Source organism: Staurois parvus, unplaced genomic scaffold, assembly GCF_062004578.1.
Source record: "Staurois parvus isolate SC_StPar_1 unplaced genomic scaffold, SC_StPar_1.0 ptg000195l, whole genome shotgun sequence".
Taxonomy (NCBI): Eukaryota; Metazoa; Chordata; class Amphibia; order Anura; family Ranidae; genus Staurois; species Staurois parvus.
Window position 1 is genome coordinate 770,911 of NW_028317991.1, and position 26,951 is coordinate 797,861.

The following is a 26,951-nucleotide window of genomic DNA, read 5'->3' on the forward strand; positions in this document are numbered from 1 at the left end:
AATGTGGCAAAAACACCTTAAAAAATGCAACACACCTGTGGGGAGTGCTTTGTCCAGTCCAGAGATATGTGGGAAAAACGCAACACAAAATTAATAAAAAATACAACGCACCAAGGTGAAAGCACGGCAAAAGAGCATTTGTGTTTTTGATGCGTTTTTGATAGAGCGGTTTGAAAGTAGCCTTTCACAACAGTGGCTGTAGCAGTGGGGAAGAGGGTGGGGGGCTGGGCAGGCAGCAACAGGACCAGATGGAAAGGGTCTATGGCACACACCCTGTGATGACATTTTGGGCTGTATGCGGGACCATCAAATTCTGTAACTTATTAAAGAAGAACTCCAGGTATGGATATTTTTACATAGTTACATTAGTCCAGCTTGGTACCGATCACTAACTGTCCATTCAGAAAAGGAAGAGGCCAGTAAATGACACACTTATTGGCCCCTTCCCCGCTCTCCATCCTGACAGATCCCCCATAGCAGTCGATGGGAGAGGAGAACCCAGCAGAGATGTAGGGGAGGGGGCTAGGAAAGAGCACGGGGGGGGGGTCAAGGAGCACAGGGGGGGGGTTTGAGGAGCATGGGGGGCAGAGAGCACAAGGACAGGGGAGTATGGGGGTGGAGAGCAGGGGGGTCAAAGAGCTCTGGGGGCCAAAGAGCATAGGGGGCTGAAAAAAAAAGCTGGATGGAAGGACGGGGCGGCTGCATATAGAGGAATCAATCTCTCCATTTTTCCTCCTGCAGCTGCTGATTGCCTGCGTGAGGGAGAGGAGGAGAAGCCAGAATTCAATAGCTGCAGGAGGAAAATGGAGAGATCGATTACTCTATATGCAGCTGTCCCCACTGCTCCTCCTATCCAAGCATACAGAGGGGGTACACGAGCAACCCACAGCATTGGGCTGGGTAGCAATTGCGACCCCTGCGACCCCTGTAGGTATGCTCCTGATATAGATACTTACATTTACATTGTCCAATCTATGTAAAAATATCCATAAAAATGAATTTCTCTTACAAGTTCCATTTTGGTCTGTTAAAGCCATCTGTTATATCTGAGAAGTTCAAAAAAATGCCTGTTGATCTGCAAGAAGTGGGCTGTGACTACAAAACACTTCTGTGTTATAGCAAAGAGGAGAGAGGAGGTATTGTGTAGTCACATAGCAAAACCTGACACCTGAAGCAGGGTTGTTTGATATCTAAGGAACAACTGGATTATAGGCAAAGTCTGGAACAACTCCACAGAAAAAAACAGGAGCATTGCATTGGGCACAACCAGGGGCGGACTGACCATTTGGAAACTCGGGCACTGCCCGAGGGCCCGGGGTCAGTAGGGGGCCCCATGAGATGCCCCTGGTACCGTTTTCATAGGCTTTTTTGAGTTTGGGCAAGGACACAGGGGCCCCATCATCCCCTATTGCCCAGGGGCCCCATGAGTTGTCAGTCCGCCCCTGGGCACAACTATTCTGAAGTTTCTACATTTGTGTTGCATCTCTTACCTCTATTAGAAAATCAAGCTTCTCTGTTCCCGTGTCAGGGACGTTTGTACCAATTAGGTTTAGGTTGTCTTCTGTTTCCTTTAATTTACTTTTGATCTGTTTCTCTAGAGTCAGCAATGTTCTCTGAAGAAAAAAAAGGGATGAACACTAAATGTAAAAAATAATCCACAACTGCATGTCTTTCAGCATTCTCAAATGCAAAATCAAATCCATATATTTTTTTTTTAAATCCTTTAGATTTGTGTATGTACGCGAAGGACGCCCATGGGCTCAGAAAATCTGACTCCTTAGGGTTCATGCACACTGCAGCTGATAAACTGATGTTCAGGAACTGTTCTACGTTTTTTTCAGCAGCCCCTGAACTCTCCCTAATGTTTTCCTATGTGTCCATGTACACATCGTCGTTTACAGTCGTTTACAGGCAGTTGAGTTTACAGTCGTTTTTTTTGAACACACCAAACTTGCGTTCAGGAGTAGATTTTACCAGCGTTTCAAACGCCAAACGCTTGTAAACGCGGTTAACCTCCCGGTCTCTCTACTTAGAGTTGTACTGCTTATGCAGGCCATAAACGGGGAGAAAACCGTCTGAAAATTCGTCCAAAAAAATAGTCGCTCGATTTTCGGATCGTTAGTGGCTGAATTGGTCGGCCGGTTTTCTTGATTTTGACACATTTTTTTTATCGGTCATGTTGGAAAAAAAAACGGCCGATTTTGCTCATCGGCTGATTTTCACGGCAATGATGGGCAAATCGGCCGATCTTTTTACCGATTAAAAAAATGCGCATGAGCCGTGACCAAAGAAAAAGAAGAACATCTGTATCTATTTGTATTCATTTCGGATACAGATGTTTCTATTCGGATACAAATAGATACAATGTTTGCAACCGCAATACTTATAAATGTCAAATCTAATAGTGGTGTCCCTGCAGAGAGCTCCGCTATTATATTTGACATTTAAAAGTATAGTGGTTGCAAACATTGTATCTATTTGTATCCGAATAGAAACATCTGTATCCGAAATGAATACAAATAGATACAGATGTTCTTCTTCTTTTTCTTTGGTCACGGCTCATGCGCATTTTTTTAATTTACACAGGATCTCTCAGCTAACACAGGTAACAGCATACAAAGACCATTCGGCCGAATGGTCTTTGTATGCTGTTACCTGTGTTAGCTGAGAGATCCTGTGAAAATTCTGGACTTTGTACAGCTGTAGAGGACATATTGCAGATAAACAGCTATTACTCTTCAGGACCGCCCTGACCGAATAGGGGCATTAGGAGCCCCTCTAAGGAGATCCAGGGAAGGAAGGAAGCTGCTGGCTATGGTCAATTAAGGATCCAGGGTGATCCTGCAAGCCTATTGGCCCCTTGGGGTCAGTAGGAGGAGGTGAGGAGGCAATTTAGCCGTTAACGAGGAAGAGTTTGGCACAGTCACGTTTTGCATTCAATACCACTGTTGCACATCGCATGATTTATGTCATTTTTCACTAAAAGGACATTGTTCTGAATACATATATTTATGTTCATTTTTTGTGGCACTGTGTGAGCACTGCTAAGATTTCCTTTATTGGATGTAATTTTGGAGTGTGATTAAGTATAATTAATTGTGTACACACCATTTACATGGTTATGGTTTGGCACTTCATTTTTTGTTTTTATTTTATCATGGTTTGACACAAATTTTTTATTTTTTGGCACTATTGTATTATATTAATGTTATTGATTTATTATCATTTAGTTGTAGATACAGTCTCTTAGAGCGCTGCACTGTTTTTTCATGATTTATTGACACTGTTGTTTGGTATCAGTTTTGAGTGCTGGCAGCTATTGAATAGGTTTAGTATTTCCATTCTCATAGCGCAGGAGGACCTTGGATTATTTACATATATATTGCACATTCACATCAGTCCCTAACCCTCAAGGGGTGTACAATCTAAGGTTCCTAAAATACATTCATACATACACATACTAGGGACAATTTAGACAGGATCCACTTAACCTACCAGCATGTCTTTGGAGTGTGAGAGGAAACTGGAGTACCTGGAGGAAACCCACGCATTCACAGGGAGAACATGCAAACTCCAGGCAGTTGGTGCTGTGGCTTTAGTTCGAACCAACGACCCTAGTACTACCAGGTGGAAGTGCTATTGCAAACAGACGACTTACATGAATACGCTCCACCAGTTTCACTGTCAGCTTTTTTGCCAGTGTTGGGACTGTAGCAAAACCTTCATGTAGAAGAACTCTAGAGAAAAAAAAAACAAATACCATTGCTATTGGTACATTCGGGTGTATCTAAAATCCTGTCACACAGTTCTCAGAAGTGCCCCATTGACCGATTTCCCCTCTATTCTCATGCCAGAGGGCAAAACAAGAAAAAAAAAATGTTCTGGCTGCACATGCAGTTTAGGCATTGCTTGTTCAGAGTTCCAAAAATGTTGCCAGTCCTGTCAAACCGGGGACACCTGGGAGGTCAGCAACAATACCTGAAAAGTTCGTGGCCTTCAAAGTAAGCTCTTTCATTATTTATGGCATCTTCCAGGGAAAGGTTGCTCTGGAGTTCGCTCTGCGCCCGACATTTCACAATCATATATCCTTCCTTAAGTGGGTAGGTCAGGTTTCTCACCACTCTTATAACCTCTTTTTCTGCTCCCTTGTCGACCAGATCTGGTTTAGTCAGGATACCTGTGTAATGAGATACAAGAAGATACACTATATTACCCAAAGTATTGGTCGGCCTGCATTTACACGCACATGAACTTTAACCACTTGCCCTCCTGAGGATTTACCCCCCTTAATGACCAGGCCTCTTTTTGCTACTCGGCGCAGCACTAATTCAACTGATAATTGCGCGGTCATGCAATGCTGCACCCAAACGAAATTTACGTCCTTTTTTTCACACAAATAGAGCTTTCTTTCGGTGTAATTTGATCACCTGTGCGCTTTTTATTTTTCACGCTATAAACAAAAAAAAGGCCAAAAATTTTGAAGAAAAACAATATTTTTTATTTTCAGCTATAAAAAATATATAGTAAACTCAAAGTTGGTTATAAATTTAGGCCAAAATGTTACATGTTTTTGGTAAAAAAAATCCCAATATGTGTATATTGATTGCTTTGTGTGGAAGTTATAGCGTCTACAAACTATGGTATAGATACTGCAATTTACGCCATTTTTCTGCTATACAGCGCTGCGCTAGTTTAACGGACAATTGCGCGGTCATGCAATATGGTACATAAATGAAATATACATCCTTTTTTTCCGCACAAATTGAGCTTTCTTTCGGTGGTATTTGATCGCCTGTGCGGTTTTTATTTTTTGTGCTATAAAAAAAAAAGGCTGACAATTTTGAGGAAAAAAAAACAATATTTTGGACTTTTTGCTATAAAACATGTCCAGTAAAAAAAAAATGCAAAAATCAAATTTAGTCATAAATTTCTGCCAAAATGCATTCTGCGACATGTCTTTGCTAAAAAAAAAACCCAATACGTGTAAATTAATTGGTTTACGTGAAAGTTATAGCGTTTACAAATGGCGGAAAAGATACTGGGATTTTTAGTTTTTTTTTTATACTAATAATGGCGGCGATCAGCGAATTATGGTGGCGATCAGGGACTTATGGCGGCGACCAGCGACTTATGGCGGGACTGCGGCAGACATTCTGACATTGGGGGGTACTGACTTGGGGTCAATGACATCCCCAAAAACACTAAAACAGTGATCAGTGCAAAAAAAAAAAACTGACACTGTACTAATGACACAGGGGAGGAAGGGGTTAACTTTATTTTGCAGGGAAGGGTTATAGGAGTGAGGGGAGTGTTTTACTAGGGGGCGGGGGTGTGTACTGGGCGGGACAAGGCTGATCGAGAAAGAGAAACTTTCTTTCTCGATCAGCTCATCCTCGAGCTGACAGGGAAGTGACAGACAGCACAGCTACTGCAGCTGTGCTCTCTGTCACTGTGTGCCGCCGATCGCCGGGACATAGCCGCTAAGGATATATTTGTTTACAAAACACACGCCCCATATTTGTTTACAAAACACACGTTTTAAAATGTGGTTTTGCCTGCGAGTGCCGCCCTGCCGCCGTATATGTACAGTGGCAGGGCGGCAAGTGGTTAATGGCCTCTCAGTCTTAGTCCGTAGGGTTCAATATTGAGTTGGCCCCACCCTTTGCAGCTATAACAGCCTCAACTCTTCTGGGAAGGCCGTCCACAAGGTTTAGGAGGGTGTCTATGGGAAGGTTGGACCATTCTTCCAGCATTTGTGAGGTCAGGCACTGATGTCGGACTAGAAGGCCTGGCTCGTAGTCTCCGCTCTAATTCACCCCAAAGGTGTTCTATCAGGTTGAGGTCAGGACTCTCTTCAGGCCAGTCAAGTTCCTCCACCCCAAACTGGCTCCTCCATGTCTTTATGGACCTTGCTTTGTGCACTGTTGCGCAGTCATGTTGGAACAGGAAGGGGCCATCCCCAAACTGTTCCCACAAAGTTGGGAGCATGAAATTGTCCAAAATGTCTTGGTATGCTGATGCCTTATGGGGGTTACTTCACTGTAACTAAGGGCCAAACCCAACCCCTGAAAAACAACCCCACACCATAATCCCCCCTCCACCAAACTTTACACTTGGCACAATACAGTCAGGCAAGTACTGTTCTGGCAACCGACACAGGATTGCCAGACATAGAAGCGTGATTGTTCACTCCAGAGAACAGGTCTCCACTTCTCTAGAGTCCAGTGGCAGCGTACTTTACACCACGGCATCCGACGCTTTGCATTGCACTTGGTTATGTAAGGCTTGGATGCAGCTGCTCGGCCATGGAAACCCATTCCATGAAGCTCTGTACACACTCTTGTGCTTTTCTGTCCTTTCTGTGGCTACCACTTGGTGACTGAGTGGCTGTTGTTACCAGTTGCTTCCACTTAGTTATATTCCCACTAACAGTTGATTGTGGAATATTTAGTAGCCAGGAAATGTCACAGATGGACTTATTGCACAGGTGACAACCTATCACAGGAGCATGCTGGAGTCACTGAGCTCCTGAGAGCGACCCATTCTTTCACAATGTTTGTAGAAGCAGTCTGCATGCCTAGGGGCTTGATTTTATACACTTGTGGCCATGAAGATGACTGGAACACCTGAATCCAATCCGCATTTATGCGGCAGCAAAGAGGATGAACTTTAATGTCCACACACTGCTCATATGCGTCCATGGGTGGCAAAGCCTTCTGTAAGCAGGTGACAAGTGAAGTTCCCCTTCATAGAGCAGTGGACCCAAAAACAAAAATGTAATATATTGTAGCTTACAGGTCCTTCGGTGCAGTGGCTGCATTAGTCTTCCTTTTCTAAGGCTTTTTTCCCTTTATTTTCACCTGGTAATCTTGAAAATAACAGAGATCCTGTCCCTTTGGGGTAGATTTACTAAAACTGGAGCACTCAGAATCTGATGCAGCTGTGCATGGTAACCAATCAGCTTCTAACTTCAGCTTGTTCAATTAAGCTTTGACAATAAAACCTGGAAGCTGATTGGCTATTGTGCACAGCTGCACCAGATTCTGTGTGCTACAGTTTTAGTAAATCCCCCCTTTGTGTCTGCACTCATTTCTTGATGGAGAGAACCATGGTTGCCACCAGGCCCAGACTGGCCATAGGGCACAGCAGGTATTTGCCCGGTGGGCCGGGGCCACCTGGATTGGAAGGGCGGCTCGGCGGCACATAGAAGAACCGATTCGTGCATTTCTCGGTTCCTCTATGTGCTGCCCGGCCGCCCCTCCTATCCGTCTCCTGTATGCCCTGTATGCTCCCCTGCAGCTGCCCCCCCCCCATCTCCTCCGCAGCAGGGATCTGTCAGTATATTCTGTCCCCAGTGCTGACAGTTCCCTGCCCACCACAGACAGAGGAGAGAGAAAGCTGGTTCTGCCCCTCCTCCCGCCCTCTCCTGCTGTGTCTGCCCCATCCACACTCCCCACCAGCCTTGTATCTTCTTTCTTTCTTTCTTTCTTTCCTTCTCTTTCTTTCCCTCTTTCCTTCTTTCCCTCTTTCCTTCTGTCCCTCCTTCCTTCTGTCCCTTCTTCCTTCTTTCCCTCCTTCCTTCTGTCCCTCCTTCCTTCTGTCCCTCCTTCCTTCTGTCCCTCCTTCCTTCTTTCCCTCTTTCCTTCTTTCCCTCTTTCCTTCTTTTCCTCTTTCTTTCCCTCCTTCCTTCTTTTCCTCCTTCCTTCTTTCCTTCTGTGCCTCCAAAGCAGGGATGAGAAACAAAGAGGTCTCTTAGTAAAAGCAGCACACTTTACACATTGTTAGGCACACATTTAACCCCTTGATCGCCCTAGATATTAACCCCTTCCCAACCAGTGTCATTAGTACAGTGACAGTGTATAATATTAGCACTGATGACTGTTTTAATGTCACTGGTGATGTCAGTGGCAGTTAGTCAGTTTCCCTCAGCGTCAGTTAGTGTCAGATTGCCCGTCGTACTATTGCAGTCCCATTATAAGACACCGATCACCATCATTAGTAGTATAAACAAAAATATTCCTCTATATATACCATAGTTTGTATACGCTATACCTTTCACGCAAGCCAATCAGTATACACTTATTTGAATTTTATTTTCCAAAGACATGTAGCAGAATACATTTTGGCCAAAATTTATGAATAAATTTGATTTTTTTTTATTAGATATGATTTATAGGAGAAAGTAAAACATATTGTTTTTTTTTCAAACTTTTCAGTCTTCTTTTCGTTTATATTGCAAAAAATAAAAAACCCAGTGGCGATCAAATACCACCAAAAGAAAGATCTATTTGTGTGAAAAAATGATAAAAATTAAATTTGGGTACAGTTTTGCATGACAGTTAAAGTAGCGCAGTGCCAAATAGCAAAAAATGACCTGGTCATGAAGAGGGTAAAATCTTCCGGAGCTCAAACCATTTTTGTCCAGATAAAGTATTAAGGAAAGAATGCAAGCCATCTGAACACTACAATAAACACTGTTATTTTCAACAGAACATGCTAGCCACATACTGTACATAACTACCCGTATATATGATAGTACTAATTGGTGGTTTGATCAATAAACAGTCATCCCAAAGGAACAACCAATCAGAATCTACCAAACTTATCCTTCCCTACAAAAATATTTCCAACTATTGCACCTGTGCTTGGTTAGTTATTTAGAGTTTTGCATACAATCAGCATTACAGGTTGATCAACCACAGGAATTCACAAAAAAGCACCCATTTCAGTATTTGCCAGAATTTCCAGGCTGCCAGTCTGGGCCTCCCTATGAATATACTTTCCCAGCTCAGCCGGTCCTGCTCTTCCTCTGATCTGTCATTCACCTATCACAGAGATAGTTAGAACTTGAGTGTTTCGGTGTTTCCTGAATGACTACTAAGAAATGGAAGATCTCTAGCATGGAGCAAGGTAAGGATTTGTGCAGGAGCATCCTTTATACACAGTTGTCAGAGGGGCACAAGCAGGAAACAGCATTGCATGGAAGCATTTTATTAATCCAGCAAAATGTGTAGCACCCTCTAGTCTGCTACTAGAATAGTGTAGTGTAATATAGGCAAAATTATTATGTGACTCTTGGTAGTTGTGTGGGTCATGTGGATTAGGTTGGGTTATTGCAGGTCAGCTGGATGACTGTACCACCTCCTCCTGACTCTAGAGGACCATAGAACCTTCCAGAGCTCAGTAAGAAGGAAGGGGTGGAGGCCTAATCTGCATATTCATGGGGGGTCTGGCCAATCCCAGGTTCAGAGGCCATGGTGGAGTGGTGGACTGGTCTATAAATATGGGAGAGTCAGGCTGACAGGGTGGAAGATGGAGTTCTGAGGACACAGTCGGTGCCTGGGAGGGGTCGGTCTATAGGCTGGGCTCAGGCTGGCTCAGGAGGATACATTCTGTGGAGAGGTGTGGATGGGATCAGGTCTGGAGTAGCAGGGTGCAGAGAGGACTATGTGAGTACAGCAGCACACTTTGGGATTTAAAAGGGGAAATACTGCCACACGTAGCAAGCTTTACAAGGAAAGCATTGAGCTAAATCCTTTATCCTTGACCTGAGGGATCTTACGAGAAGCCAGGAGGGCTGGCAGTGCTTGCAGGCTGAGGAGCTGGGAGCAGCTCCATAGCGGGAGAGAAGACGTCTCTGCATGTAGCTAGAGAAGTGAAGTGATTTTTGAAGGGCTGCTAGTTCCTTACCCATAAGGGGCAGCTGCTACTGATCCGCAATGACTGAAGGCGTTCAGGAAAAGAACAGTCCAGGATCTGCTTTGTACATAGGAAGGAAGTGTCCCCCTTCCATTATTTCAAGTCGAATTGGGCATCCCATAATCCCTATTCGCCATCCAAGTTAAAATCCCCTAATAAAACAACAAAACCAAGTTGATGGACTGGTCACTGTCTTTGGATGCAAGCCTATGTGAGAAATACCTGCTGCCTGGCTGTGCGGAGGGAAGTTTAGGGATACCCACAATACAGTGGCCCTCACGAGGGAAGTGCTACAAATGTATAAAACATTGAACAAGTTTCTGCATACCTAGTGTCCGCTTTCCTTTGGGGTCCACTTGTTTTGCCAACTTCAGAGCTTCAATGGTTGCAATATCCACATTACTGGGGACCACGGCCAAAACAATGGTCTCCTGTCTGCTAATGTACTTGATAATCATTTCCTTAATCTGTGAAAAATTAGAATTTTATTCAGTTAAAATATAACCAGATGTAGTGCTATACATGTTTTAAAGGAATTGGACTTCATCTACTCAGTAGCTGCATTACAAATGTCCCAGGCACACGTCTCTTGGGCTGAAGCTCTTGTCGTTAAGTTGGGCAAGTTGGGCAGAAAGTTGGGTGCCAATCACTTTGCTTTGGGTTTTAAAAGTTTTATTGCACATGTGCTTGAAGAAATGGGTAGGAGGGTGAAGGGCACACATACCTGTAAATTTCTTCTCAAAACATAGTTTGTGGTCTACTTGCTTGTCTCTCTAACTTTCTAGGTCCCTCACTGACCAGGTACTAATGGCTGAACCCTAAAATAGCTCCTTGATATTTAAGGTTCAACTGCAGAACTTTAATGGAAAGGTTCCTGTGTTTCTTCCCTACTCAGACCTCCATGTGGAGGACCTCTGCAGTCTGCTTCCCCTACACCAGTGATCTCCAAACTGCGGCCCAGGGTTCTTTGCTTGCTTTTATCTGACCCTTGAGGCACTATTTTGTCTACTGATACCAACATTTGGGCTCGATGACACCAATGATGGGGCACAATTCCAGTAACACCAACAATGGGGCACAATTCCTCCCAATGACACCAACAATTGGACCCAATGACACTAATGATGGGGCACACTTCCTCCTAATAATACTAATAATTGTGTCCAATGATAGCAACGATGGGGCTCAAATACTCCCAATGGCACCAATGAAGGGGCACAATTCCTTCCAATGACATCAATAACAGAGCCCAATGACACCAACAATGGGGCACATTTCCTCCCAATGACACCAACGATAGATCACAATTCCTCCCACTGACACCAAAGATGGGCCACTGTTTTTCCCACTGATATCAGGACCTTTTCTACTCCCAGTGGCCATAGTCTGGCTCCTCTAAAGTCTGAAGGACAGTAAACTGGCCCTTTGTTTAGAAGGTTTGGAGACTGCTGCTCTACATTCATAGAGAACTTCATTGCAGCGCATCTTTATTGAGGCCTCCTAGATGGGGAGATCCCTGCAACATCCCAGATCAAACATGACTGGTATTACAGTAGAATCTTCTCAGTGTGCAAAAACCCTGGATAGAAGGTCATGTGCCAAAAGGTGCCTCAGATATATATTATTTCTCCCAGCAGGCCCATCAAGCCTGCTAACTGGCCAAGTAATAGACATCCTTAATAAAAAGTTTCACATGCTATGGGGAGTTTTGTGAATGGACAATGGCAGAGAGGTACTTGGAAGGGTACATTCTGCACCTGGTGCCAACATTCTGTGGGTGTTGGGGACACCCGACAATTTTGTTTGTGTGATGTGTACTGCTTCAGCTCACCTGACACAGTTCAGAGCCAAAGGGAGGCTTCTCCAGTCTTATGACACAGCCAAGGGGAGGACTTCCCCTCTCTCTAAACTGTGAGTTTTGCATTGTTGCTCCTGCATTCTTTGTATTACGCGCTCCTGCTCCTTGAGCTCCCTGCTTTAGGCTCTCCTGGCCCCTGCATTCCGAGCGTTACACGCTCCTCTTACATTCTGTATGGTACATACTACTGACCCCTGCACTCTGTGCATTATGCACCCTGGCCCTGCACTCTATGAAGTTGATTTACTAATGGCAAATAGACTGTGCACTTTGCAAAGTGCAGTTGCACTCTGTAAGAGCAGTTGCTCCGGAGCTTAGTAAATGAGCAGAAACTCTGCTGACTACCATCATCCAATCATGTACAAGCAAAAATGCTGTTTTTTTTTATTTTCCTTGCATGTGTTTGCAAAGTAAAGATTCACCTCATTTCTGGAGCAACTGCACTTGCAGAGTGCCCAGTCTGTTTTGCCACAAAATTACAACTTCAAAAAACTCTCCATGCCTGTTACGAAATACCTTGTATGTCTACTTTCCAAAAAGGGGTAATTTGGGGGATATCTGTACTGTTCTGACATTTTTCAGTCTCAAGAAATGAGATCGGCTGACAGTACATCAGGACTGATCGATTTTCAGATATATACCATAGTTTTTAGATTCTATAACTCTCCTGCAGACTAAATAATAAACACTGATTTGGGTTACTTTCACCAAAGACGTGTAGCAGAATACATTTTGGCCTAAATGTGTGAAGAAAGATTATTTATTTGCAAAATTTTATAACAGAAACAAAGACCTTGTATTTAAAAAAAAAATGTTTGTCTTTTTTCATTTATTTAGCAAAAAATAAAAAAAAACCCAGTGGTGATTAAATACCATCAAAAGAAAGCGCTATTTGGGTGAACAAAATGATAGAAATGTAGTTTGGGTACAGCACTGCATGATTGCGCAATTGTCATACAAAGTGCAACAGCATTGAAAGCTGAAAATTGTCCTGGGCAGGAAGGGGGTAAAAGTGCCCGGTATTAAAGTGTCACTAAACCCAGGACCCTGCATTCACTATATCTGGTCTCCCCGGACCCTGCATTCACTATATCTGGTCTCCCTGGACCCTGCATTCACTATATCTGGTCTCCCCGGACCCTGCATTCACTATATCTGGTCTCCCTGGACCCTGCATTCACTATATCTGGTCTCCCCGGACCCTGCATTCACTATATCTGGTCTCCCCGGGCCCCGCATTCACTATATCTGGACTCCCCGGACCCCGCATTCACTATATCTGGTCTCCCCGGACCCTGCATTCACTATATCTGGTCTCCCCGGACCCTGCATTCACTATATCTGCTCTCCCCGGACCCTACATTCACTATATCTGGTCTCCCACAGTACACAAAACATAGAAATGCAATTATTTTAGTAAATATAAACTGCTAAATACCTTTTGTCATCAGCAGTTAGTGCACTCTTGTGACTTCTATCAGTGTCCACTGGTTAAAGCTTGTAGGAGGAGTTTTCATTCTCCACTGACTGTCCTATGAGGCTGCATAACCCCTGACCCTCTGTCTGGACAGTGCTAATTGGCCCTGTGCTGATCACATGCACCCAAAGAAAAAAAAACCTCTAGCAATACACACCAAACGGCATGTGCAGAGTGTCTCCTAGGGCTCTGTTCTATCAGCGGAAGGATTGGGGACAGTAGAAGAAGGGGAGGATCAGAGAAGACAGGATCAAACAGCCTTTTTACACAATGCAGAGGATTAACCCCTTAGGTTCCACAGTGAGTATAACAAGCATGCTTTACTGCATATACAGACTGATTTTACTGTTGTGGGTTTAACACTTTAATGCAATCATATGGTGCAACAAAGCTTTAGGTACGAGTTGTGCTATGGCATTTCCTGTTAGCTGTTAGTCCTTTAGAAGATAATACACATGTCAGGTCATTCATTTCAGGTCATAAGACGAACCTGCTCCCCAATATTTAGAGGCTGGTTAGGTAAAGTGACCCGTGTGATTCCTGGCAGATCGATCAGCGTCAGGTCTGGAACGTTGGGCGACATGATTTCCAGGGTGATCAGCTGATCACTAACACCATTCCCTGTCCCAGCCATGCAGTTCTGAGCTACAAACCAAGAGAAGGAAAAAAAAAATGTCATGATGCAGCCATTCACATTTATTTTTAATGTGGATTTATATAACGAAAATGAAAGGATTGACCCGCCTTCAGAAAATGTACAGCAATATCAAAATACAATTCCCAAGCGTCCAGTTGCTTGTGTTGCCAGCAGAGTCTTCCAATGTCTGAAAAGGACTCTTGCTGTCACTAGGAATGCTGTCTGTACATTTTGGGTGCGTAATTATAAAGCTGTGAATCTGACATTCACCAAACATCCATTGCAGGTGAATCTTCCAGGTGCACGTGTTTAACCTCCATGGCGGTCTGATTATTTCAGATTTTTGTTGCTGAAAGCGGTACCATTATTTTGCATGGAAATTTGGCATTTTTTATTGTAGGCTGTCATTTTTAGGAATAACTCACTGAAATCTGTCCGAACAAGAGTCTAGTAAACATCCCAGGTATGATAAAACTTGAAACACGAAATCATAAATTATAATTTAATAAATAATCATAAAAAACAATATAATAATAATAAATTGAATTCAATAATATAATCAAACCAAAAACACTGAAATTTGAAATATAGCGCCAAGTTCACACATTGCTGAGCAAAGTCGCAAAATCGTTTTCAGTGTCTGATGACGAATTTCCCCCACAAATCATTATCACTCAATTCTGCAAGTGGTTCTGATTTACTATCGCTGTTCTCTAGCCGGTCTAAAACCGCTTTTGACCTAAAGGGATGCTTTTTGGACACCATGGACGTTTCTCAGTTTCCAGACAGAAAGAACAGTAAAAATGCAGGCAGGGCGCAGGACAAAGCACTCGGGACAAAATGTATGTGAAATGGTTATATACAGGAATGTTATACTATGTGATTTTAGTGAATGTCACTTTTTGTCATTTTCAAATTTCCTGCCGTTCCATCCCCTGTACATCCCGACGCTCGCAGGGGACGGAACCCAGATGACAGATGCCGGCATCCGCCGGATTACATTGCCGGGGACACTGCAGGAGGGACATCGTGGGAGCGCAGGACAAGGTAAGTGCAAGAGGGATCCCGGAGCAGGGTATTCCCGAGTGTAGCTCAGGGTTACCGCTTGTGGTACTGAAACCTTACCCCGAGCTACACTCGGGAATACCGCCAGGGAGGTTAAGTGATTATAATTGTTATTTTTGTAGCATTATTATACAGGATTTATACAACAGTTTGTACAAATGCTTTACAAAATAAAAGGAGAAATTATTATTTCAATACAATTCAAGACAAGAGTGTTATGCAGGCCATACATGGTTCGAATTCCAAACAATTTTTTGTCCGAAAATCGAAACATCGTTCGTTCTGTAATCGGATGGTGCCACCAATGATTTTGAAAATCGGCCGTTTTTCACAAATTTTCCAGCATGCCTGATAACTGAAATGGAGAGGAACCACGAACATTGGCCGATGCCATTGCCCCACTAACAGAGTGAAAATCAGCCGATTATTCTTAGGTCCGATTTTCGTACGAAAATCGTTCGGAATTCAAACCGTGTATGGCCTGCATTAGGAGGGCTGAAGCTAAGCAGAAGAGCAGATGATACAAATGGTGATAAGTGTGAGGGATGAGTTGATGGAGAAGGTAAAATGCAGTTGTTAGGTAAGGGCAGGATAGGCTTTCCTGGAGAGATGAGTTCTCAGGGGTCGCCTAAAGGCAGACAGAGTAGGAGATAGCCATACAAGTTGAGATAGAGAGTTCCAAAGAAAGGGAGAGCCTCTGGAGAAGTCCCAGAGGCAAGCATGAGAGAAGGTTACAAGGCAGCTAGAAAGTAAGAGTTCATAGGAGGAGCGAAGAGAATGGTTTGGTCAGGCGTGGACTGGCAATGAATGGAGCCCCCAGGCAATAATAGATCATGGGGCCCCTGTGTCCTTGCCCACAGTTAAACCACACCAAAAAGACTATGAAAGGTACCAAGGGCATCTCATGGGGCCCCCTACTGACCCCGGGCCCTCTAGCAGTGCCTGAGTGCCCGATGGTCAGTCCGCCCCTGGGTTTGGTTGGTATTGCAGCACTCCCCCGATGACAGGGGTAGGCAACCTCAAAGAGGTCTACCTGAACAACATGGAAGAAGTCAAAGATCACTGGGCACGGTGTCACCTCCTCACACTTGATTCAGACCTCTGCCGTGTCGCAATCCTGTGCATTGCCTGGCAATCATGGGTTTACATCAGGTGATGAGGAGGTAACATATCACCTCCCCACCACCTTGTGAATGAACCCTCAGTAGCATTGGGCAGGGCACCCTTAGGGCAGCAGCCAAAGGTGTACACATGCCGCAGCAGGAATTAACCCCCTGTTGCTATTGGTGGGTGCTACTGCCTGCCAATCATGATCCATTCAAGTAAATGGGGCCACTCTGCTGTCGCCCTGCAGAAAGTGCACTAACCCTGTAGGATATAACAGAAGTCTATGTCTAAGCACAGCAAACCCAAAGGAAAGCTGCAGGTAGACTGCACTGCACCCGCTGTGTGGGTAGACCGCAGCACATGAATGTGAAAGCAGCCCTATACTATCATGCCCAGTGTATTGCTTCACGATGACCTGAAGATCTACTTTCCTGCTGCTGGCACCACTCTGGAGACCGCTAGCCGAAATAAGAGGTGGAGTGCAGTTGGTATCACTCTGCATGGGACAAGAGCCGTCACTACAGAGGAGGCATCGACTTATGTGGCTCTTGCTCCCTACTACAGCTCCGACTTTACAGGTAGTCCCTCTGCATTTCACTCTGATGCTCTGGGATGACGGGTCAGCAAGCCCAGACCACGATCTACCAGTCATCTGGCCAAGATCTACTGGTTGCTGACCCCCGCCCTATGCAGTCACATAACACAGCAGGGTTTGGCATGGTAAGAAGTCCATGTCCATTATTGTACAAATGTTTTGGCAGCTAAAACCGTTCTGCAAAATGTGTTTTAACTGAGCCATTAGCTGCCTTGCTGGAGTCGCCGTTTAACCTGCACATGCAGACTTTATTACTTCTCCTCTAAAACTGTACAGAAGAATGCTTACCCTTCCTAACTTCATTCTCCACCTGAGCCGGACTTGAAAGGGTTATGTTTTGAAATCGATAGCTTATTTTTCCACTCCACATTGAAGCCTTTGGGGACTTCTTTAACTTGAGCTCCAGAGGACAACGTGTGACAATACCTAGTAAAAAAAAAAATAATATCATAGAGTTATTTAGGAACATAGAGCCACTGGATCATAAAGGATAAGTACACTTCGTGCTTCCTCTCTAAGCAGTCTGCTCAGATATTTCAGCAACAAAGGGATCACTTGTCAGCCAATATTATAGAGGTGGATTTACTAGGCAAATAGACTGTGCACTTTGCAAAGTGCAGCTGCACTCTGCAAGTGCGGTTGCTCCAGAGCTTACTCACATGGAAGAGAAATGTATTTCCAATATATTTAGAAAAAAAATTATATTTACAATATATTGGCCTACGCTAATATATTTATATATTAAGTGTGAAAAATGCGTTGCTTGGCTGTGTAAAGCTTAAGCTGGCCAGATTTTCGTTCAAGAATTTTCATTTCAAGAATATTCGTTTGATTTTCTAATTGTTAGTGGGGTCAAATCGATGTTTGTTTTTGACCACAGTGAAGGGAAAATTCGAAGGGGTGGGAAGGGCAACTTTTCTTAATCAAACAAATTTTCAGAAATTACATTCATTTTAAACTCGAATGTTAAAAGCAAAAGACAATTTTCGAACGACGTTCGTCCATTCACTGAATGTTCAAAGAATTTTCATACGACTTTTTGTACAAACATTCTCGTCCGAAAATCTACACTTGTATGGCCAGATTTAGGGGAACCCAAATCAAATCCAGAGGTAGTGCTACACACAGTAGACCCAAAGGTACAAAGTACTGATTTGCATGGCACCACCCATGAGCCTAAACTGAAGATGAATTCCATTATTTTGGGGTTTTAAGAAGGCTCCAATGAGATTCACACTGCTGTCATGGAGGACTTTTAGGTTCCTTTTAGCTCAGCTCACCATGACATGTTTGGTTATACTTTCACATTTCTTTAGAAGGTTTACAAGTTTAGAAATGACTGTGATCTTTCCCATTAATTGTTTATATTCTTTATATTAGAAACTATTATTACAAGATGTTCTTTGCTATAATCTGTGTAGGGCATTCTGGACCTCTTAATAAGAAAACCCAACACTACTTCTGCACTTGTTGACTGTTCCAGTATATCGAAAATATAGATAGCACTGTCTCTACTAGGAAACAAAGAAATATCTTCTATCTGGGTCATTTAACTAATTCAATACCGGGCAATTTTACACCTTCCTGCCCAGGCCAGTTTTCAGGTTTCAGCTTTCTCACACTTTGAATGACAATTGCGCGGTCATACAACATTGTACCCAAACTAAAATTTTATCATTTTCTTCACACAACTAGAGCTTTCTTTTGGTGGTATTTAATCACCGCTGGGGTTTTTATTTTTTGCTAAATTAACAAAAAAAGACGAAAAATTTTGAAAAAAAAAAAAGTTTTTCTTTGTTTCTGTTATAAAGGTTTGCAAATAAATAATTGTTCTTCATAAATTTAGGCCGAGATGTATTCTGCTACATGTCTTTGGTGAAAATAACCCAAATTAGGATGTATTTTTTAGTTTGTAGGAAAGTTATAGAGTTCACAAACTATGGTATAGATCTGAATATTGATCAATCCTGAAGTACTGACAGCCAATCTAATTTCTTGAAGTCCAAAAATGTCAGAACAGTACAGATATCCCCCAAATGACCCCTTTTTGTAAAGTAGACAGTCCGACGTACTTCATAAGAGGCATGGCGAGTTTTTTGAAGTTGTATTTTTTTTTATCCTAATTTTTCGGAAAATTAAAAAATTAAAAAAATTAGTTTCACTATTTTTTTTTTACATACTGTCACCAGTGCAATACAGCGTCATCATATAACTGTCATGGTGGTGATCAGTGACACTGACTGGTGACAGTATGAAAAAAAAAAAATATATATATTTTTTTTTTCATTATTTTTTATTAAAATTTTTTTCTTTTTTTTAAGATTTTTTTTCATATTTCACTATGACCAAAGTAGTACAATGTTACCATAGTAACATTGTACTACTTTGGGGAAGTGATCAGTATTTTTTTTTTTTACTTTGCTATAAGCAAGCATTTACCTGAATGACATCGATTCATTCAGGTTTTTTTTTTTTTTTGTGCTTAGCTGTGACTTGGCCACAGCTAATCACATGACATGTGCATGTGATTAGTTGTGACCATTCACAGTTAGACACTAGTATACAATGGATGGCATGAATGAAGCCATCCATTGTATACAACTGTCATTTGACCTGCTGTGATTGGTCACAGCAGGTCACATGGTACCGGCAACGGGGCCGATACTCAGATCTGTCATCGGCTGTGTCCGAGGTACACGGCCGGTGACAGAACGCGCCGCTGCTCCGCTCTGCAGGAGCGCAATCTGCGCATGTGCGGGAGGACGCCATATGGCGTCCACCCGGAACGCTGATGATATTTGCCGCCCGCCATTCGGCCATAGGGCGGGCGGCAAATGGTTAAGCTGGCCATAGTTGGATCAATATTCAACCAGTTCAGCAGGGACTGGTCCAATGTCGATCCATCTATGGCTATTCCAGATCAAGAGAAGTTGTTCTAATGCCATTTGATTATAAAGAATAAGTGCAGTTCGTGCTCCTCCTTTAAGCAATTCTCATCTATTTCAGCAACAAGGGGTCACTCGTCTGCCAACATAATGACTCTAGGAGTTCCTGCTCCTTATGCAGCAGCACCCCATAATGACTGTGAGGTGGATCAAAATTCAGCCAGTTCAGCAGGGACCTGCCAAATTCCAATCCATCTTTGGCCATTCCATCTGAAAAGAAGTTGATCTAATGATCGCCTTCTCTCGAATGGAAATGTTGGAAAATTTTGATTCGATCAGCTCCTGCAGCCAATCAGCTGCAGCACTGATCGATCCCTGCTGTCATAATACAATAGCGTAGAGGAGAGAATAGGGAAATCCATTTGGCTTTTCTTGATCATCCTACTGGCTGATGGAAAAAAAGTCATCCATTTATGGCCAGCCTTCGTTGCATGTGCATATAACCTGATGCCCTGCAAATCAGGTTTGTTCAACTCATCATGGTCTTTCTGGATATGCACACCACAAAATTCATGTCCTGGATCTTTCACCCAAACGGGAAGGTATCTTCCTGTCTTTGCACAAGTTGTTAGAGCATTGGGATCTTCTGCATTTCTTGCCCAGCAGAATCGTAACATTACACTGCAGGATAACGAGCGCTTCCGACCAACTAAATTGATTGTTCTAACTTCCTAAGGATTCAGAAATGTCCTGATCATGGAAATCAATTCTCAAAATTGTGAGCATGTCGCCTGCTATTACTGGTGTAACGCCCTCTAGCTTAGCCAGAGAGAGTTTGTTACTTTATTTTTTTACGAAGAGGCTAAGTAGCAGCCTGGGATGAGTCAGCCTGGGCGAAAGGTAGAGAGGTTACCTCAAGACAGGCTAGAGAGGTTCTGAAGGTCAGTGCTTCTGGAGCCCTTCCACCTCTCCAGAAACCTGAGAGCTTTCTGGAGGAGGGATGGAGGAGGGAAGGAAGCTTGGATCTGCATACTTGAGGGACTCTGGCCAATCCCCTGGCAGGAGGCTGTGCATGGTGTCCAAGGCAACCCTTAAGTATTGCAGAGCCTGTACAGCAGGGACAGTGTCGGGTGGAAGATGGAGTGAGGGGCTGGAGCGTGGAGCCTGGGAAGGGGCCCAGGGAAGGGACCTACCTACAGGCAGGTGCTGGAGAAGATGATCTCCACTGTATCACCATCTCCAAGGGAGGACAGTCCTGAGCAGCAGGGAAAGAGCCAGCCCAGCAAAAGTCCTGAAGGCAGCCACCAACCAATCAAAGTGTTAGTAAACCTGCAACAGTACAATCAGTATGTAGATGCAGTAAAGCATTCTTGTTATACTCACTGTGGAACCTAAGGGCTAATCCTATGCATTGTGTAAAAAGGCTGTTTGAGCCTGTCTTCTCTGATCCTACCCTGAAACAGAGCACTGGAGGAAAGCTGCACATGCTCTGTTTGGTGTGTATTGCTAGAGAGCTTTTTTTTTCTCTTGGGAGAGTGCATGTGATCAGCACAGGGCCAATCAGCATTTTACAGACAGAGGGTCAGGGGTTATGCAGCCTAATAGAACAGTAAGAGGAGAATGAAAACTCCTCCTACAAGCTTTAACCAGTGCTCAGCTGGACACTGATAGAAGTCACAAGACTGCTTTAACTGCTGATGACAAAAGGTATTTAGCAGTTTATATATACTTTAATAATTGCATTTCCATGTACTGTGTACTGTGGGAGACCAGATATAGTGAATGCAGGGGCCGGGGTTTAGTAACACTTTAAGCTATCAGGAAGGAAAGTGTGAATACTCTTACACCGCCTGGGCCGCATAAGGGGGAGGGCAGTCAGGTGGAAAACCAAAGTAGCTTCTCATCCGGAGATTGTTGTGCTGAGTCAGCAGTTTCTGGGCCCCCCTTGCACAGGGAATGCCCTCAGTACAGCTGGGTGAAGAGAAGAACTCATCTGGGGTCTAAGGAGGTACATCAGAGAGTTTGAATGATCTTAAAGGAGAGACTGTTTTGTCCACATCTGTACATAGTTGCTAAGGAGTTTGTCCTCAAGGTTGCAGTTTCCTTGGGCATCCCATACACCCCTCAACCCCATCCAAGTTCTAAACCCCTTTAATAAAATCATAAAACCAACCTCAAGGACTGTGTACTGACTGTAAGTGCAAAGTGTGGAAGATAATGCATGTTGCCTGACTGTGCAGAGCTTTAGGAGGACCCAAAACTCAGCGACTCCTAAGGGGGTAGTGCTACACTGGGTTAGGTGCAACCTTTATACAGAGAGAATTAATCTACGGCCAGTTTTGATGGAAGTCAATTAACCTGTCAGTTTGTTTTGGGATTATGAAAGGAAACGGACATAGATATAACAAAAATGATACCAAAAGACAGCAATTCCTTACCGCTCCCTCTGGGGAGACGCACTCCGGACAGAGCCTCCAATACAGAACTTTTACCAGAACTCTGATCACCAACAAGAGCAATTGCTGGTAAAGCCAAGACCTTCTCCACCCCCAGCGCCCGCAGCGAGTCAATGAGATCAATACAAGGGCGGATCTGATTTTCAAACTGTTGATCCAAAACATTATCTGGTTGTCCCTTGAGGAGGAAAAAAAAACAGAATATAAGAGGATTGTAATTTACAGCTACTAGTAGGTAATAACATTTAAGTGAATGTTAGGAGCATCTTATGCTCCTTCACCACTGGATCAGCTCCCATAGATCAGTGGTGCTTTGGAGTTTCAATTTAAGTGGAAGTCCACTTTTTAACTTGTATCTACAGGTAAACCTATACTAAGGCTTACCTGTAGGTACAGTTTATATCTCCTACATGTGCACTGCTTAGGAGAGATTCACACAGGATGCAGCCTCTGAAGGGATGCATACCCATGCTGTATCTTCAGAGTTGTGTGTTGGGGCTCCCATATGTGTGGGAGTGATGTCTTTGTGGCCCTGACCATTCATACAGCTGGAACCTGCAAACTCAGAAGGAAGATGGAAATGTTGGGAAGCAGTGACAGTGCTGTGCTGGAGGGCTCCATGTATAGGTAAGTCTGTCACAGGGGCGGACTGACCATTTGGAAACTTGGGCACTGCCCTAGGGCCGGGGTCAGTAGGGGGCCCCATGAGATGCCCCTGGTACCTTTTTCATAGGCTTTTTTGAGTTTGGGCAAGGGCACAGGGGCCCCATGATCCCCTATTGCCCGTGGGCCCCACGAGTTGTCAGTCTGCCCCTGGTCTGTCATAGTATGCAGTGCATATTAGTAAATTATTTTTATTTATTTATTTCAGGTACTTGTATAGTGCCGTCAATTTACACAGCACTTTACATATATATTGTACATTCACATCAGTCCCTAACCCTTAAGGGGTGTACAATCTAAGGTCCCTAACTCACATTCATACATACACATACTAGAGACAATTTAGACAGGATCTAATTAACCTACCAGCATGTCTTTTTGAGTGTGGGAAGAAACTGGAGCACCCAGAGGAAACCCACACAGGCACAGGGAGAACATGCAAACTCCTGGCAGGTGGTGCCGTGGCTGGGCTTCGAAACAACGACCCTAGTACTGCCAGGTGGAAGTGCTAACCATTTAGCCACTGTGCTGCTCACAGTGCATGGGGCCCTGATTTTATTATTACTTTTGTGACGATTTACTACTGCTTTAAATGTCACAATCATAGGGCTCTGAGCTTGTAATAGTTCTGTCTACACTGTCTTTGCATCCTTAATACTCTGAATCTCAATTCTGATCCTAGAAAGCCTGCCTTGCTGTCAGCATGTTCCTGGATTACTTTTTAGTTTGCTGCCCTCCCTGACCTTTGTCTGTTCCTGGATTACTCTTTAGTTTGCTGCCCGCCCTGACCTTTGCCTGTTGCTGGATTACTCTTTAGTTTTCTGCCCGCCCTGACCTTTGCCTGTTGCTGGATTACTCTTTAGTTTGCTGCCCATCCTGACCTTTGCCTGTTGCTGGATTACTCTTTAGTTTGCTGCCCGCCCTGACCTTTGCCTGTTGCTAGATTACTCTTTAGTTTGCTGCCCGCCCTGACCTTTGCCTGTTGCTGGATTACTCTTTAGTTTGCTGCCCGTCCTGACCTTTGCCTGTTCCTGGATTACTCTTTAGTTTGCTGCCCGCCCTGACCTTTGCCTGTTGCTGGATTACTCTTTAGTTTGCTGCCCACCCTGACCTTTGCCTTTTCCTGGATTAATCTTTAGTTTGCTGCCCGCCCTGACCTTTTCCCTGTTCCTGGACTACTCTTTAGTTTGCTACCCGTGTAAGCCGTGTACCGGTGTGGGCTCCCCAGGATACAGTGAAGTGACGAACGAGGAAAGCAACCCCAACACCAGCTTTGTCACAACAGAATTTTACTTAGATGTGGCAAATAAACACAACCACAAATGCTGGAATATACAATAAATTTACATACACTCAGCCCAAAGGTCTCAGACCCTTGTGCTGCACAGCACGGCGCTTTGTGATGGATGAAGGTAGAAAGTGTAGTAATTTACCTACTGGCGGGCACAACTAAGCTGCCACACCTTACCTGTTATTACCCTAACAGAGCAGGAATCCGTGTATGGGTGTATGGTATGGGCTAGCCTGCGGTGCAGCACAACAGCTTACAATCTAACACAAATCTACAGTATTCCCCCTTCCATAACTGGTCCTGTAGCACGTGCCTGAGTATTCCTTCTGAGCAAAACGCCAGTCTGGCTTGAGTTTGTAGGATTTTAACAGCTCTCCAATGTGAAATGTCACTTTAAGTTGTGGAGTTCTTCCAATGATCAGTAACAACACTTGTGGCCTTACACAAACAGAGACCCTAACTAACTAACTATAGGCCTGTCTCAGTCCTATAAGCGCCAACACTGAAATGAGGTGTGTGCACGATCTTACCGACCCGGGTCTGCTTTGCATCCGCTGGTGACTCTGAACAGAACAAATGTCTCTCCAACAGGCCTGCGATATTGCAGTGTATGCTGCGTTGTTCCTCTGTTCTCATCAGCTTCCTGGCAGAAATCTCATCAGCTTCCTGGCAGCAATCTCATCAGCTTCACCCAGCTGAATTTCTGATTACAGAGGGCTGTCCTCACATCTGGATGATATCGGATTCTCAGATCACACAGCCCCCCTTCTCTCTCTCAAGTATGGCTGCTCTCTTGTCCTTTTCCTGTTCACTCTCCAAGTGTAAAAACCCCACCCCTTCATGAATATAGAAATCTCTATGCAGTCTAAGGCTGTGTTAGAAAAAACAGTGACATCTTGTGGCTAAACTGCAGAATGTCAGTCAGAACATTTTTAATTTACTTCAATCAGTGTTCAAACAATGAAAGCTGTTTCCCCATCTCTCACCCGCCCTGACCTTTGCCTGTTTCTGAATTACTCTTTAGTTTGCTGCCCGCCCTGACCTTTGCCTGTGCCTGGATTACTCTTTAGTTTGCTGCCTGCCCTGACCTTTGCCTGTGCCTGGATTACTCTTTAGTTTGCTGCCCACCCTGACCTTTGCCTGTGCCTGGATTATGCTTTCTGTCTGCCACCTACCCTCATCTCTGCCTGTCCACGGATACATTACTGTCTGCTCTCATCTTTGACCTGAGCCTGCTGCTGGATTTGCTACTGGATACTTCTCTGCTGAAACATCAGTCAAGGCCAGACTCTTCCCAAGGACCACAGGTACTCCTTTGGTACCAGTTGGCTAGCAACTTTTGCATTGTGCATTAAGTCCGGGGAGCAACCAAGCATGCGCCCCGTCACCCAGGAAGTGCAAAATCATGTATATATACATGATTTTGCACAGAGCAGGCACCCTGTAGCAGTACATCTGCTACACAGCGGTCTTTAACTGGATAATAAAAGAGAAATCTGTAAATACTACACTATGAGGGCTCCCCATGTATTAGGAGATTGAGTGCAAAGCTTAAGGAGGTGCATGTAGGAGTTCTTAAGGTGCCACACACTTTTTTTTCCTAACGTTCCATACATCAAAATTGACAGGGTATTGTGGAAGAATACCATCTTCAGCATTGCCAGGAGTAGAGGCTGGATTGATCCCCAGGTGTGGAAGGCGCATATTGACCTGATTGTTTGCAGGTCACCAGTTGGAGGTGAGCACATTGATATTATTATTATTATTATTATACATTATTTATATAGCGCCAAAGGGTTTGCTCGGCGCTGTACAATAGCAAGGGGGACAGAACATGAGACAAGACAGTAACAATACACTACACGAGGGGTTCGAGGGCCCTGCTCTTTCGAGCTTACAATCTAGGAGGGAGGGGATAGTGGTACAGGAGGAAGTGGCTGTGGGGGATGGAGTGGTGGGAGGAGTGGAGGAGGTCAGCTGTTAGGTGAGGGTGGGGTAGGCTTCCCTGAAGAGGTGGGTTTTCAGGGTGCGCCTGAAGGTGAGGAGGGTAGGAAACAGTCTGATGGATTGGGGTAGGGAGTTCCAGAGGATGGGGGAAGTCCTGGAAAAATCCTGCAATCGGGCGTAGGAGGAGGAGACCAGGGAGCTAGAGAGTAGGAGGTCCTGTGAGGAGCGAAGGGCATGGGTAGGGTAGTATTTGGGTATCAGGTCGGTTAGGTAGTTTGAGGCGGCATTGTGGATGGCTTTGTAGGTCAGAGTTAGCAGTTTGAATTTGATGCGTTGGGCAATCGGGAGCCAGTGAAGGGATTGGCAGAGGGGGGTGGCGGATGTGGAGCGGTTGGTGAGGTGGATGAGTCTCGCCGCTGAGTTCAGGATCGACTGGAGTGGGGATAGCGTTCGTTTGGGTAGGCCAGTGAGAAGGGAGTTGCAGTAGTCCAGGCGTGAGATGATGAGGGATTGTACGAGTTGTTTAGTAGTGTCTGGGGTGAGGAATGTACGTATCTTGGAGATGTTGCGGAGGTGGAGCCTGCATGATCTTGATAGTAATTGGACATAAGGTAAGAAGGAGTGGGTGAGTCCAGGGTGACACTCAGGACTTTGGCATGTGGAGTGGGAGTGATGGTGGCGTTGTTAGTAGTGATGGAGAGGATGGGGGGGGCGCGGGGGGGGGAAGACAAGGAGCTCGGTTTTGGACAGGTTTAATTTAAGGAAGTGGAGTGACATCCAGTCTGATATGTCGTTCAGGAGGTGGGCGATGCGGGCAGAGAGTGAGGGGGTGAGGTGGGGGGTGGAGAGGTAAATTTTTGTGTTGTCGGCACAGAGGTGGTAATTGAAGCCATGGGAGTGTATTAGTTTGCCAAGGGAGGAGGTGTAGATGGAGAAGAGGAGGGGTCCGAGGACAGAGCCTTGGGGGACTCCGACAGAAAGGGGGAGGGAAGGTGAGGTGGCAGTGTTATAGGTGATGCTGAAGGAGCGTTGGGAAAGGTAGGAGGAGAACCAGGAGAGAGCAGCATCCCTGATGCCAAGGGAGTGCAGTTTAGTAAGGAGGAGAGGGTGGTCGACAGTGTCGAAGACTGCGGAGAGGTCAAGGAGCAGGAGGACAGAGAAATGGCCATTAGCTTTGGCGGTTAGCAGGTCGTTGGTGATTTTAAGTAGGGCGGTTTCGGTGGAGTGTAGGGGACGGAAGCCAGACTGTAGAGGGTCGAGGAGGTTGTTGT

At 44.5% G+C, this 26,951-nt stretch overlaps 1 protein-coding gene across 1 annotated transcript in view; it reads right to left on the minus strand.

Annotated features, from left to right (window-relative positions):
* Positions 1-26,951, minus strand: part of LOC149461647 (interferon-induced GTP-binding protein Mx2-like) — an 82,205-nt gene that overhangs the window by 29,972 nt on the left and 25,282 nt on the right. Inside the window, exons 5-11 of the mRNA XM_089677879.1 lie at positions 21,762-21,957; positions 16,727-16,864; positions 13,525-13,679; positions 10,028-10,166; positions 3,979-4,177; positions 3,659-3,737; positions 1,491-1,613 (exon numbers count right to left, since the gene is read on the minus strand). Of these exons, the coding sequence (XP_089534005.1) occupies positions 1,491-1,613; positions 3,659-3,737; positions 3,979-4,177; positions 10,028-10,166; positions 13,525-13,679; positions 16,727-16,864; positions 21,762-21,957 (1,029 nt within the window). The remainder of the gene's footprint in view (positions 1-1,490; positions 1,614-3,658; positions 3,738-3,978; positions 4,178-10,027; positions 10,167-13,524; positions 13,680-16,726; positions 16,865-21,761; positions 21,958-26,951) is intronic.